Source organism: Aspergillus vadensis, assembly GCF_003184925.1.
Source record: "Aspergillus vadensis CBS 113365 unplaced genomic scaffold BO88scaffold_16, whole genome shotgun sequence".
Classification (NCBI taxonomy): domain Eukaryota; kingdom Fungi; phylum Ascomycota; class Eurotiomycetes; order Eurotiales; family Aspergillaceae; genus Aspergillus; species Aspergillus vadensis.
In genome coordinates this window covers 246,596-259,819 of record NW_020292054.1, presented here as the reverse complement: position 1 = coordinate 259,819, position 13,224 = coordinate 246,596, and the positions used below count along the sequence as shown (strand labels likewise).

At 49.1% G+C, this 13,224-nt stretch overlaps 6 protein-coding genes across 6 annotated transcripts; 3 read left to right on the top strand and 3 right to left on the bottom strand.

Annotated features, from left to right (window-relative positions):
• Nucleotides 1-400: 400 nt before the first annotated feature.
• BO88DRAFT_391220 (putative Kelch repeats protein) lies at nt 401-2,903 on the top strand. Its single transcript, XM_025704993.1, has 3 exons — nt 401-1,002; nt 1,063-1,208; nt 1,262-2,903. Exons 1-3 carry the CDS (start codon nt 558-560, stop codon nt 2,684-2,686), a joined length of 2,016 nt encoding a protein of 671 aa, XP_025561378.1. The 5' UTR covers nt 401-557; the 3' UTR covers nt 2,687-2,903.
• Nucleotides 2,904-3,479: 576 nt separating this feature from the next.
• BO88DRAFT_455065 (aldo/keto reductase family protein) lies at nt 3,480-4,604 on the top strand (the record flags this gene model as incomplete). The annotated part of the gene is made up of 2 exons (XM_025710848.1): nt 3,480-3,531; nt 3,661-4,604. The coding sequence occupies 2 exons, from the start codon at nt 3,480-3,482 to the stop codon at nt 4,602-4,604; spliced, it is 996 nt and encodes a 331-aa protein (XP_025561377.1).
• Nucleotides 4,605-4,636: 32 nt separating this feature from the next.
• On the bottom strand, nt 4,637-6,147 carry BO88DRAFT_455064 (Zn(II)2Cys6 transcription factor domain-containing protein; the record flags this gene model as incomplete). The annotated part of the gene is made up of 2 exons (XM_025710847.1): nt 4,637-6,028; nt 6,088-6,147. The coding sequence occupies 2 exons, from the start codon at nt 6,145-6,147 to the stop codon at nt 4,637-4,639; spliced, it is 1,452 nt and encodes a 483-aa protein (XP_025561376.1).
• Nucleotides 6,148-6,443: 296 nt separating this feature from the next.
• Nucleotides 6,444-8,528, bottom strand: BO88DRAFT_406001 (pyridoxal phosphate-dependent decarboxylase family protein). The gene is made up of 2 exons (XM_025707044.1): nt 8,185-8,528; nt 6,444-8,128 (listed from the first exon to the last, which is right to left on the bottom strand). The coding sequence occupies exon 2, from the start codon at nt 8,110-8,112 to the stop codon at nt 6,598-6,600; it is 1,515 nt and encodes a 504-aa protein (XP_025561375.1). The 5' UTR covers nt 8,113-8,128; nt 8,185-8,528; the 3' UTR covers nt 6,444-6,597.
• A 132-nt stretch (nt 8,529-8,660) lies between these two features.
• BO88DRAFT_368304 (proline iminopeptidase) lies at nt 8,661-10,779 on the top strand. Its single transcript, XM_025704108.1, has 9 exons — nt 8,661-8,849; nt 8,912-9,156; nt 9,214-9,458; nt 9,518-9,603; nt 9,656-9,820; nt 9,874-9,894; nt 9,949-10,087; nt 10,151-10,247; nt 10,315-10,779. Exons 1-9 carry the CDS (start codon nt 8,807-8,809, stop codon nt 10,624-10,626), a joined length of 1,353 nt encoding a protein of 450 aa, XP_025561374.1. The 5' UTR covers nt 8,661-8,806; the 3' UTR covers nt 10,627-10,779.
• On the bottom strand, nt 10,661-13,168 carry BO88DRAFT_368301 (guanine nucleotide exchange factor MON1). The gene is made up of 4 exons (XM_025704107.1): nt 11,453-13,168; nt 11,209-11,390; nt 10,903-11,137; nt 10,661-10,843 (listed from the first exon to the last, which is right to left on the bottom strand). Exons 1-4 carry the CDS (start codon nt 12,989-12,991, stop codon nt 10,835-10,837), a joined length of 1,965 nt encoding a protein of 654 aa, XP_025561373.1. The 5' UTR covers nt 12,992-13,168; the 3' UTR covers nt 10,661-10,834.
• Between the last annotated feature and the right edge of the window lie 56 nt (nt 13,169-13,224).

Sequence of the window (13,224 nt, the reverse complement as noted above, 5' to 3'; positions counted from 1 at the left end):
ATGCGACGAGATATTTTACAAATTGCTGCGATATTGCAATAGCCGCATAGTATCAGAGGACAATATACAGCATTGGCTGTTGTCAGTCTGAATTATGATGCTGAATGATCTTCTTTAATAATATGTTTCATTACCAGACCATGGAAACATCAACATCGCATAACACCATAGCATATAGGTATGTCACATACAGGTTATGCTGGAGTCAATAATCTGGTTCAATAAACACTCACTACATATATGCTATATTTGTATGTGCTTTATTTGGCCTCCTGTACTCCCAATTTTACATGAGAGTTTGGTCACTCAGAGACTATGGTAACGGTTTTACACGGTAAAATAAGAGGGGCTTCATGCCGACATTTTTTTTCTGGGCCCAGAAAAACCCCGCGCTAAATGGAGAGAATCTGTAGTAAATAGAATATCAACTCAATAACTCCACCGATAAGAGGGCGATAATTGGAAAGAGCATCCAAGCTCCACATCATACCCTCGGTCTCATAGAAACCGCAAAAGAGCCCAAAAGTCCACCCCAGTATCTCTCAAGCTCGTCCACCATGGGCAAGAAGAACAAGAAGTCCGCCGAGCACAAGGAGCGTGTAGCAGCAAAACAGAACAAGAAGGCTGCTCAAAAGGAGAAGAAGGGCAAGGGCAAGAACAAGGACGCCGATAGTGATGTCGAAGATGCCGACTTGGACGCCATCCTTGCGCAATATGCTGAGGAACAAGCCAAGTTCATGAAGGTCACTGAGGTTGTGGGAGGGCCGCCGACACCTCGGTCATCTGCAACTGTTCTGGCTTCTCCTTCCAATCGCAATGAACTGCTGGTCTTTGGTGGAGAGTACTTCGATGGAAATCTTGCCACTTTCTTCAATAACCTCTTCGTCTACAACATCGACCGCGCGGAGTGGAGAGAAGTCACCAGTCCTAATAGTCCGCTCCCTCGCAGTGGACATGCGTGGTGCCGTGGTGGCAATACAGGAGGTGTCTATCTGTTCGGTGGTGAGTATATGGCTCAGACTAAGCCTATAATATTTTCCAGAGTACTGATGTTCAGAACAGGAGAGTTCTCTTCCCCCAAGCAGGGCACCTTCTACCACTACAACGACTTCTGGCACCTTGATCCCTCGACAAGGGAATGGACCCGTCTGGACTCCAAGGGCAAGGGTCCCCCGGCCAGAAGTGGTCACAGAATGACTTACTACAAGGTCTGTACTTTATCCTGCCCAGGAAACCTAAATTGAAACTAACCAAAAGGCAGAACTACATTATCCTCTTTGGTGGATTCCAGGACACCTCGCAACAAACCAAGTATCTCCAAGACCTGTGGATCTACGACTGTTCCAAGTACACTTGGTTTAACCCAACGCTTCCAACCGCATCCCAGAAGCCCGACCCCCGGTCTTCTTTCTCCTTCCTGCCGCACGAAAGCGGTGCCGTTCTCTACGGTGGATACTCCCGTGTGAAAGCGGCCACTGGAATCAACGGCAAGCCCGTCAAGGGTGGCCCTCAGCGCATGACCATGAAGCCCATGGTGCACCAGGACACCTGGTTCCTCCGGGTTACTCCCCCGGGTCCTGAAGCTCCTGCCAATGCTGCGCCCACCGTCCGCTGGGAGCGCCGGAAGAAGCCCGCCAACTCTCCCAACCCTCCACGTGCCGGTGCCACGATGGCATACCACAAGGGACGTGGCATCATGTTCGGTGGTGTCCACGATGTTGAATTGAGTGAGGAAGGCATTGACAGTGAATTCTTTGATACCATGTTCGCCTGGAACACCGACCGGAACCGTTTCTTCCCCTTGACGCTCCGCCGGCCCAGAGCGCCAGGCAAGAAGCAGGTCGCTAACCAGATGAAGTCTAAGGACCGCAGCAAGGCTGACGAGGAGGAGCTTCTGCAGAATTTGAAGGCTCTTGAGGCTAAGAAGGGTATTCGCAGCGAGGAGGACGATGACCTGCAGCCGGAGACACCCAAGCAAGAAGAGCCTGAGGAGCCAGCGAAGCCTGCGATCGTGCGCTTCGAGATGCCTCACCAGCGATTCAACGCGCAATTGGCCGTTCAGGATGATACCCTGTACATTTTCGGCGGCACTTTCGAGAAGGGAGATCGGGAATTCACTTTCAACGACATGTATTCAATCGATCTCGTCAAGCTCGATGGCGTCAAGGAGATCTTCTACAACGAGCCCGATAACTGGCACCTTCTCAACGAAGCAGACAGCGACGAGGAGATGGATGACGATGAAGAGGAGGATCTCGAAGAGGAGGAGGAAGAGGAGGACGCGATGTCGCTGGACACTGGTTCTCCCGCCCCCACGGAAGTAACCGTGCCTTCTGTCACCCAGGATATGGAGAATCTGGAAGTGGAGGAGCAAGAGGGAGAGCCCTCTGTACAGGATAGCAGGCCTCTGCCTCGTCCGTTTGAAAGTTTGCGTGACTACTTCAGCCGCACAGGCGAGGACTGGCAGCGTATCCTGTTGGAGACATTGAAAGAGAAGGGCATCGCCACGGAAAAGAACATCAAGGAGCTACGAAAGGATGCATTCAACATGGCAGAAGAGAAGTGGTGGGATAGCAGAGAAGAGGTCATGGCTTTGGAGGATGAGCAGGAAGAAGCTGGTATTGGAGAGGTTGTTAGCATTGCTGATCGGGGTGACAATGTTGGGGGTGCTGGAAGACGCAGGTGATATACATATACCTTGCATAGTTACATTAGAACATTTTTGGCTTCAACGTGTCACTTTTACGAATGCTCGCGACCTAGTACCCTTCATCTGACTTGACATCGATTGGGCATATGCTTGGATCTAGTCCTTTCTGGCAGTGTAAGTTAGATGTAAATTCTTCATCTTCTACAGAAAAGCATCTGATGCGTTGTGTGGCACAGTGTGAGCAGATGAACACAACTAAATATATAACCAAGGAGCGGTAACAACATACTAGTTGAACTCAGGACCAACCCAAGCACCCAGTCCACAATTAACACCAGACCATTGACACCATAATAATAGTGTGCAAATTAAGCACCTAGATTATTTTTTGAATTGATTTGGACCGAATTCTCTCCGCATCTGCATATGAATAAGACGGCCCTCTTCAAGGACGGCCCTCTAATCCACTAAACCTAATTGGGTAACCAGCTGGTCATGACGGCATACTCCCGGACTTTACTCGTAAACGCCGGGGATGGAGGGACTTCAGACAAATTATCTCCGGACGTCGAAGAACCTGATGGCTAAGAATCAGGGGTATATAAAGGGTGGTGATTCTGCAATAATGAGGGGTTCGGTTGTTACAATAGCATCAGGGAGAGTAGTTTGGCTGCGAGTTTCCCTTTTCCGGATACTATACTATACTATACTATACTATACTATACACCCGTCAACCTGCTTTGCCTTGCCTTCAATAGTCAGGCATACTTATTCCTCTTCTTGTTGATACATCTGGCTGCAAATTCCTCTCTATTACTAGTTACTAGCGATGTCATTCCTCGCTGGAAAGGAAATCACCCAGAATGGGTTGGGGCTTATGCGTGAGTTCTCCCTCGTTCCCTTCCCTCGTTCCCTTCCCTCTTTGCTTTTTCGTGATTGTGGTCCAGGGGCTTGTCTATTACTTGAGCTATCATTGGAAAAGCTTATATATTGATAAAAGCATATCGCAGGTTTCACCCTGGCAAATGACGTGACACCGGATGAACAAGCATTCAAGGTCCTCAAGGCAGCGCTGGCAGCCGGCGTCAACGTATGGAATGGCGCAGACTTCTATGGGACACCCGAAAACAACTCATTGCACCTCATGAATCGCTACTTCACAGCTTTTCCTGAAGATGCAGACAAGGTAGTCCTTTCGATAAAGTCCGGCGTTGCGAGCATGAAGACCTTCGCTATGGACTGCTCACCCGCCGGACTTCGCGGCTTCGTGGACAACGCTCTCAAGGTCCTGGACGGCAAGAAGAAAATCGACATTTTCGGCTGTGCGAGAGTTGATCCCAATGTTCCAGTTGAAGAGAGCATTAAGGCACTAGCTGAGTTGAAGGAGGAGGGTAAGATTGGAGGTATTCAACTATCGGAAGTGAAAGCTGAGACTATTCGCCGTGCGGCGAGCGTTGCGAAGATTGATATGCTGGAGGCGGAGGTGAGCTTATGGGCTACGGATGTTTTCCGTAATGGGGTCGCAGAGACGTGCGCGGAGCTTGGTATCCCCATCATAGCGCACACACCACTGGGAGCGGGGATGTTGACTGGCACGATCAAAAGCCCTGACGACTTGCCGGCACACGATCATCATCGGTCCTTTCCTCGATTTCAATCCGACAATCTTGCGAAGAACCGTCTGCTTGTTGATGAGCTGGAGAAGATTGCGGTTGCGAAGGGGTGCACTCCGGCTCAGTTGGCTTTGTCGTGGGTTAAAGTGCAGAGCAGAATGCCTGGAATGCCGCTTTTTGTCCCGGTTGCGGGTGCGAGATCTGAATCCAGGGTTATTGAGAACGTGAAGGATGTCGACTTGACTGATGATGACCTTGCAAAGATTGCTGTCCTTTTAAAGAAATATCCAGTCGCAGGGGAGAGGTTTCCGCCTGCGGCCAGGAAGTTAAATGAGTACTAGGCTGGGCAGATGCAGGTGGAATTACCCCAGAATCAAATAGAAAAATCCTCTCTCCCGATTGAAAGCCACATCTCCCATGTGTTTCGCGGCTTTTGATAACCATCATGTAGCAAGTGTTTCAGTGTCTTATGCTGTGAAGGAGCCTGCTTCTCTTTCACGAATTGTAATCGCTCATGAATAGATAGCCTCAATTGAGCTGGATTTGGAAGAAGCTCTTTGGCCACATATAGATGAAACAAGAGAGTTGCTGATTGGATATTGGAGACCTCATAAGGAAGCCTGCTGTTAGCCCCCGTACCAGGTATGGAGAGGCATATATCTGTAGCAAGGGAATGCACTCGGCGGTTAGACTCATGAAGTTCGGCCATGGCCCAGGTATCATTGGCCGAATGTCCCAACACCCGAGCACATTGCTCGCGTATAATTTTCATTAGCTGAACTCGGAGAACACGGATGTTGTTCCAGCATCTCTGTGTATTATAGTCAGGATATATATCCGGCTTGGTTGACGGAATGCTTGGTGGTTCGGGGATCTGTCTTCTCGAAAGGAAAGAAGGCAAATAACTGGACAATCGATCAAGATCTTCGTCAAGTACTTTGGCTTTATGGATTATGTCTTCCGCGGAAATGGACGATCTCGCGGTGTACTCCAGCTGCGCATACCGTACCATGATTTCCAAGAATCTCCACCTTGGTGACGATGTATCTGCACCGGCTTCAAGAGCTTGCTGTCGCAATGCCAAGAATTGAAGTGGAATATCAACTTCATTGGCAAGGCAATCAAGAACAACAAGCTCGGTTAGATGCAAAAACATCTTAGCGCCCCCATCGTCTGTAAATTGGCCATCGCCCCTCAAGGCCATCAGCTCAATGGCACCTTTTAGATGTCCGTTGCGAATACATGACCCTCGTTGTTCTACGTCGGCGAGGCGTTCAAATATACTCATGAGCAACACCGAGAATAGAGTCCTATCCAACAAAGCCTCTTTTCGTGACTGGATCGCCTTTCGAGTCAGAGACAAAGCTGATCCATAGCTGTTTCGAGCATAATAGAGAGCTGGGGGATATCCCTGCAACCATGAGAATGTGGCCATGAAAAGCGCATTAATCATGGTTTCGAGAAGAGGATAGTCGTCTGATTTGGATGGGTAAAAGACCTGCATATACGAGTATATGCCCGTTGCAGGTGTGTCCTGGACATATTGCGAGATATACAGGTGCTTCGCGCGTTGCAATACAGTTGGAAGGAGGTTTGTTGATAGAGGCCCTGCAGAAACTGGTCGATCTGAAGATCGCTTCCTCAGTACCTTTTCAGCCGTGGTAGAGGTCTCATTTAGTATGACTATATCCGTTGGCTTTTGATAACCTGAGCACGTTAAACATGCGCGGGCACATTGGGAGCAGCCGGCTTCCTTTTTATCGCACTAGTGAGAGGTGTGAGCCTGGCTCAGTCCTGAAGTTGGAAATGTAGAAACCGGCATACTTTGATATTTCGTTTGCGGCACTGCTGGCATGATTTAGAAGGCTTCCCGCGATATACCATTATGACTGATGTGAAGGAAGCCTTTTCATTACGGCACCATGCTGCCGGGCTACCAGCAGGCTTATGAAGGAGAGAAGAGCCGGAGCATCTGTGTCGCAGATGATCATGTCAGATTAGTCATCAAATCACCATCCATGGATTCTCACAATGGACAAAGGCATTTGTTGGAGAGCAAAGACGAATGGTACGTACGAACTATGTGGCGATATTCTAATTGGTTAACCATCAGGTAATGGTAAACAAAATACTCATCACACAAATGGGGTGTTCAGTGACAACTAGTAAATATCAACATTGGTTTGAAAGATGAAAGATGAATGTCTCTTAGACTGCAAACGCTGTGAAATGAAATAACTTCAACCTCGAATTGCAACCGTAGCTAGTATATATTAAGATTAGATTGTACAATGGAAGCAGACATGAAGCAAAAAGTCCAACCGTGCCATATCTCTATAGTTTTCCAGCCACGTTGTCCAAGACATCTGTCACAAGTGCAAAGTCCCTGTCTTCTTCCACCCTCCAGTTTGAGATTGCGATGCGACAAGCCGGTCTTCCTTGCCAGGAGGTTCCAGACACAAAAAGCTTAGAAGTCGCATTTATCTCCTTGGTCAAGTTGCCGTTCAACTCATCGTCCTTTGCACTGAACAGCACTATGATGTAGGTCTGGTCTAGCAACTCATCCTTGCTTGCCAACCCTGGCAAAGCATTGTACTTGGGATGATCGAATATCCAGCCTGCAATCATTCGACTAAGCCGAACTTGCTTCTGTAGCATCTCCTGATACCCAATCTGGCCATATGCTAATAGTGAGGCATACACCGGCAGCGCTCTGAACCGTCTCGAATTTTCCATACCGATGTTTAATGGAGAAGGTATTGAGAGCGCTCCAGACTGCCCCCCAGACAAGTAGGCCGCATTTGCGTTTTGGAAAACCTTCTCGGCCTCACCAGGATGGCGACAAAGGACAAAGCCACAGTCGTATGGTACGTTGAGGAATTTGTGAGCGTCACCTGCGATGGAGTCTGCTAGCTCCATACCTTCGCACCCCTTTGATATAGCGGAGAATTCGGCACCGTTCAATATCCGTCCAAAGATTCCAAAGGCACCATCGACATGAAGCCAGGCTCCGTACTTGTCACAGAGGCTACGCAGGCTTTTCATTTCAGCCAAGCTTGACGTTGCAAAGTGTCCTGTATTAACCTCTCCACAGGAGACGGCGACGATACTCGCCTTATTGGCTTTCAGTTCTGTTTCAAGTCGTTCAAAGTCGATTTGAAGGTAATGATTATCCCGACAAATGCTCTTAACGTTGGCACGGCCGATGCCAAGGATCCCAGCGGCCTTTGCCAATGATGAGTGAGGCATAGTCGAGAGAATTTGGATACCAGAGATTCCAGTAGCTTGGATGACTTCAAACAAGCCATACTCACCAACGCTTTCAATATCGATTCCACTCTTCTTAGCAGCAGCGCGGAGGACAAACTCCCTCCCGCAAGCCAATCCATGAACATTGCTGGCCGTGGCCCCAGTGGTAAACGTCCCGTTATTCCAGCTGCGTCGATCCAGGTTCAGGAGATCGGAAAGCAGACCGAGAGCAGTGGCCTCAACGTCTGTAGATATAGAATGCTCTGCAAGGTGCACTTGAACATTCTGATCGTAAGCTGTGACCAGATTGTCTGCAAATAGGGCTGCCGGGGTAACGCCTCCAGTGACAAATCCGTAATAATTAGGACTTATGCTGCTGCGGTTGAAGGCTGGGACCAAGTCATTAAGGATATGCTGGGTGGCACTTTCGAATCCCGTTCCTTCAACAGGAAGAGACTCTGGTAGGGATGCTCTGGCTCGCGACAAGTCACTAGCACTAGGCAAAACGTTCCCTGGTGTATATGTTTGATTAAGCTCCCATAGCTTCTGATGTAATTGGCCCTGCTCTTGGGAGGTCGCTTTGATATCTTTTAGGTCCATTGCGTGAATATGTTGTCTTAGGATCAGTTAACGACTGTATTGGATATACGACAAGAGATGAAATAGACGGACTTCATTGACACTGTAATTGCTTTAAAATATCCAGCTCCAGTCTTATACTGGTAAGAAAATCGTCTTGTAGTATTTCCTGTAAATGGTTGCAAGTAGTACCCGGATTGGTGTACGTGACTCAGAATACAGTACCGGCTGGACTTGCTGAATGGAGCAGATTCGACAAATATGCTGCGAAGATCTCCAAGACTAGATTTGACAGTACTAGTCACTAAACCACCGTGATGGGGCAGTTAGCAATAAGTAGGCAGCACTATTGCAGTGGTGGGCGTCAGCGCTAGTAGTCTCTGACTTCAATCGTGCAGGAAGCGAATGATAGGTGCGGTTATCTCCGAAGCGCGAAACTGCATAAGAAATGGTGGAGAAAGAACAAATCCTAATACTGAAAGGAGTGATTTTGACGGGAAGCTTAATCGCGGCTCAGCATACCGTATTGTGAGGAGAAGATACCGTTACAGTTTACAGCTTCTCCCAAAGCGGAGGCTAGTAAATGGCACTGAGACTCCGCCGGCGGCAGTTGGACCCATCTGCCCATCTGCCCGTCACACCACCTCAATTCGCTTCGTAGGGAATTCAAGACATCCGCAATCCCATAGACCCCATAGCTAAAAGTGCCACGACAATGGCTGCCAAGTTGATCGATCGGCGCTTTCATAATATTCCCGGTGCGTATGGCTTCCCGGTTTTAAGGAAAAATGTCACGCTAATGACAGGTGGGGTTATCCAGGCAGGCTCCGGGTGGCTGAGTTGTTCTTCGATGTGCCTCTCAATTACAACAAGCCCAATGATGGCACTCTGAGACTGTTTGCCCGCAGTGTACGTCGTCTGGTAACGCCTGCTGAGCCAAGTGAGACCCCCAAGGACGACAAGCAGTTGCCGTTCCTGGTGTACTTGCAGGGTGGCCCTGGAATGGGATGCCGCCCCCCGCAAGAGTATGGCTGGATTGGAACAGTCCTCGAAAAGGGTTATCAGGTATATAAACCTACTGAACAGTAGTATATTTTAAGGGGTTCCTTTCTCACCAAATAGGTCTTGTTCCTCGATCAACGTGGCACCGGTCTCAGCTCCACCGTCACAGCGGGCACCCTTGCTCGGCAAGGCAATGCCATCAAACAAGCAGAGTACATGAAGAACTTCCGCGCAGACAACATTGTGCGTGACTGCGAGGCTGTTCGCCGTTGTCTGATGACCGATTACCCCGAGGATAAGCGGAAATGGAGCATTATTGGCCAAAGCTTTGGTGGTTTCTGCGCCGTGACTTACCTTTCCATGTTGTATGTCTGGCCCAGTCTTTATAGGATTCAGCAATATACTAACCTTTTTTCACTACAAGCCCGGAAGGACTGGCTGAGGCTTTTATCTGCGGTGGTCTTCCTCCCCTCGTTGATAATCCCGATCCTGTGTATGCACGTACATACGGTAAGCAATCTACTTTGATCCATTTAGTGCATGATGAGCTAAACCCGTACAGAAAAGGTCATCGAAAGGAACAAGGCATACTACGCCAAGTTCCCCGAAGACGTCGAAAGAGTCAAGCAAATTATCCAATACCTGGAAGACAACGAGGTCGCTCTGCCTACAGGAACACTGACCCCGGAGCGATTCCAGCAAATGGGCATCCTGTTTGGCATGCACGGTAAGTACTTCTGAAGCGATTATTCTCCGATCCTTTTTACTAACATCCCACAGGTGGTCTTGACAGCATCCATGGTAATGGGTCCCGGAATCGATATCATATCTTTAACCCTCACTAACACGACATAGACCTCGTACTACGTGCCTGGAACGACCTGGATGTCTTCGGCTTCCTCACCCACCCTACACTCACCTCTATTGACAGTTTCGGCGGCATGGACAACAACATCATCTACGCTATTCTACATGAGGCTATCTACTGCCAGGGGTGAGTCACTACCAACAATTACCCCACCTATATTCGCACGAGCTGACAACATCGCCATGACAGTAAACCGTCCAACTGGTCCGCAGATAGACTACGCGCCTCCAACCCGGATTTTCAAATCGACGCCAACAAGTCTAAGATCCTCTTCACTGGTGAAATGGCAAGTACCCCAACTTCCTTGCTCCGACCATCAATCCAATCAACAATACTAACTCGCATGAATACAGGTCTACAAAGACATGTTCGACTCCTACACAGAACTCAGCCAGGTTCGAGATGCGGCAGACATCCTCGCCTCGACGGAAGACTGGCCGGCGCTTTACGATGAAGCCCAGCTAGCACGGAACGAGGTTCCTGTCTACGCGGCCACGTACATAGATGATATGTATGTCCACTTTGATCATGCGCAGAATACTGCAGCCAAGATCAAGGGTGCCAAGCAGTTCATCACGAACGTTATGTATCATAATGCCATTCGCAGCAAGTCAGATGAGCTGATTCAGCAGCTGTTTGCTCTGAGGGAGGATACCATTGATTAGAGGGATGGACTTTGGTTACTGGATCATGATATGCATGGTCTTGTGTATAGATGCATTAGGTGTATCTTTGTCATATAGGAAAGTCTTATGTAGCCTTAGCTTGAGATGATATCGGATGCACTTTGGCGAGTTTGTACTAGACGTCTTTGACCAGAACATATTTCAAGAAAACTGTATATACCTCTATCAATGCAGGGCCAGAAATGATTCAAAATACCTGGTAATTGACTGTTAGTCACTGTTTTCAACTGGATAAAGAGCCGTTGCATAACTTACCGCACCGCCAATGATGAAAAGTCTCTCCTCTTCTTGATGCACCCATTCTATTATCTTGCTTGCGCTCTGCGCCAATGCATTCCGGTTCGCATTTGCATTTGCCACGCAATAAAATTCGAACACTGGTGTTACCCACGCAAATGAGCTGGAGGATTGCGAGACACAGTGGTGAATCTTGACATGGGTGTGTTTAGCATGGATGCTTGCATGTAGGTTATTATAGGTGGACATCAGCCTGAAGACATTGTCATCGTCAGTATTAGGATTCCATACTCAGCGAAAGCGAGAATAAAGGGTTGTGCGTACCTGCGACGTCGGGATACCGAGGCAAATTCGGGGTCATACGCGGACATGGTGAATTGTACGTTGGCCCGTGACTTGTAAAGGAAGTGGTGCAGGACGGTCCCTGGAACTATGTCTGTTGTGCTGGGGCGGCCCTTGTCAACGGCTTCTCTGATGATTTTGAGACTGCCATTCTTCTCTAATTGCTGTGAGTTAAAGTACTAGGTTAGCTTGGTAGCATATTTTCATAAGAAGCATGGTCACAAACCTCGACGAATGCATCGCGCATGCCTTGCATTTCAAAGAAGCTTTCTTTATTGGCGCTTATCAGAATGATGGCAACAGACTCCTCTTTCGTGGTTGTATCGTCGGCAGTATTGCCAGAGTCCTCTCGGAGATCGAGGAAGCTGACATACATGTAGAGGTACCCACTGCTGTTGAAGCCTGGTAGGCACACGGGAATCCAGCTTTCGCCACCACCAGCTTTAACAGCTTCAGCTTCGAAGATCATGTTGAAAAGCAGCTGCAAATCGCCGGGATGCAGAGAATGCTTTTTAGGCCGGACAACACTGACAAGCCGACCACCTGCCACGACCAAGCCATAGAGAAGGCCGTTGACCTTGGTCTTTAGGAGAGTGTTATTGATCGCTTGCCTATGAGACTTGCGGATCTTGAGGCATTCCAATGCGGAAAGCAGCGTGGATGGGGACCCCTTCGTAAAGCTGTCGGCTAACGTAGATAGAAGCGTCTCAGAGCCTTGGAGGGGCCGCTTGAGGTCGGTAGAAGGGCGGATAGAGAAGAGGTGGGTTAAGGACGGAAGGGTCAAAGTAGACAAGATTTGCATGTACAGGGCTTCCAACTGAAGTTTGAGCTGCGTTTCACTCTCAAGCATGCGACTGATCGCAGCCAGGTACAAAGGCCCCTTGTTGACCACCACGAACTTTGTATCACCGGCAGAGAAACTGCTTAGACGGTCTTTGGAATCTTCATAGAACGAGATGATAGTCTGAATGACGCCAACATAGGTCGATATCAGACCACCGTCACCATGTCGCGTCCATATCGGTTTGCCAGCAGCTGAAAGGATAATGTAGTGTTTGCGTTTCGACTTCCAATTTTCCAGAACCAGTTCTGCACGGGTTTGTTGGTTAGCGAATGCAAGGTCCGTTACCTGCGAACTATGCATACCTTCGTTCTCCCCTTCTTCGCCGACGTCTCCAACTGGCTCAAACTCCGAGGCAAAATCGTCTTCTACGTCGTCAGCTTGGAACTCCGGAAATTGCAAGAGTCCCGTGTTAGGCTGGCGAATAAGACCAGGCTCCGTTGCCAGAAAGTCACCGAAGACATTTTCGACGTCGCCTAAATCTCCTTGAGGTATTGTGCTCCTGATACTAGCAGTATCGCCGGCTTCGCTTCCTCTTGGGCTGGCTAAGTGGCTAAGGCTCGCCTTAGCCTTCAGTGCGCCCTGTAAATTGCGCACAGCCAAAGTATCCTTCCCTGTATCTTGCGAAGCAACGTCTGGGAGAGATACTGCCGTTGTAGCCCTGGACTGGAGAGCCGGTTGTGCAGGTTGCCGCGGTACCCGGAGAGATGCCCCTCCTTCATCCAACAGATTCAATGTGCCTGGGCGCGGGGGAAGGGGCGGTGGCCGTTCATCGAAAACGGTGCTGTGGTCACCGCCAGGAGATTCTGTAGATCTCGTAGTCGCTTGTTCGGACGATGGCGTGTCGTCGTTTTGGGGAGTCGGCGCTTGCGTAATGCCATGATCGGGGGTGTCCTGCGACGGACCGGGGTCCGTCGAATCCATACTCTCAGCTTGCGCGCACCGGAAGTTGCCTCAGCCACTTTCTAGCAGGGATCATCTAGAAATTGAGTCTGTAGCAAAGACAAATATCCTAGCTTTGTAAAATAAGTTGACAGACGCCATAGACATTAAGAGGGATATGTCGCATGGTGGGAGTTTGCAAGGCCGCGATGCGACCACGGCGGGCGGGAGGAGGAAACAAGCATAGTTTAGATTGAGCGACCGAAGGAAGAAGA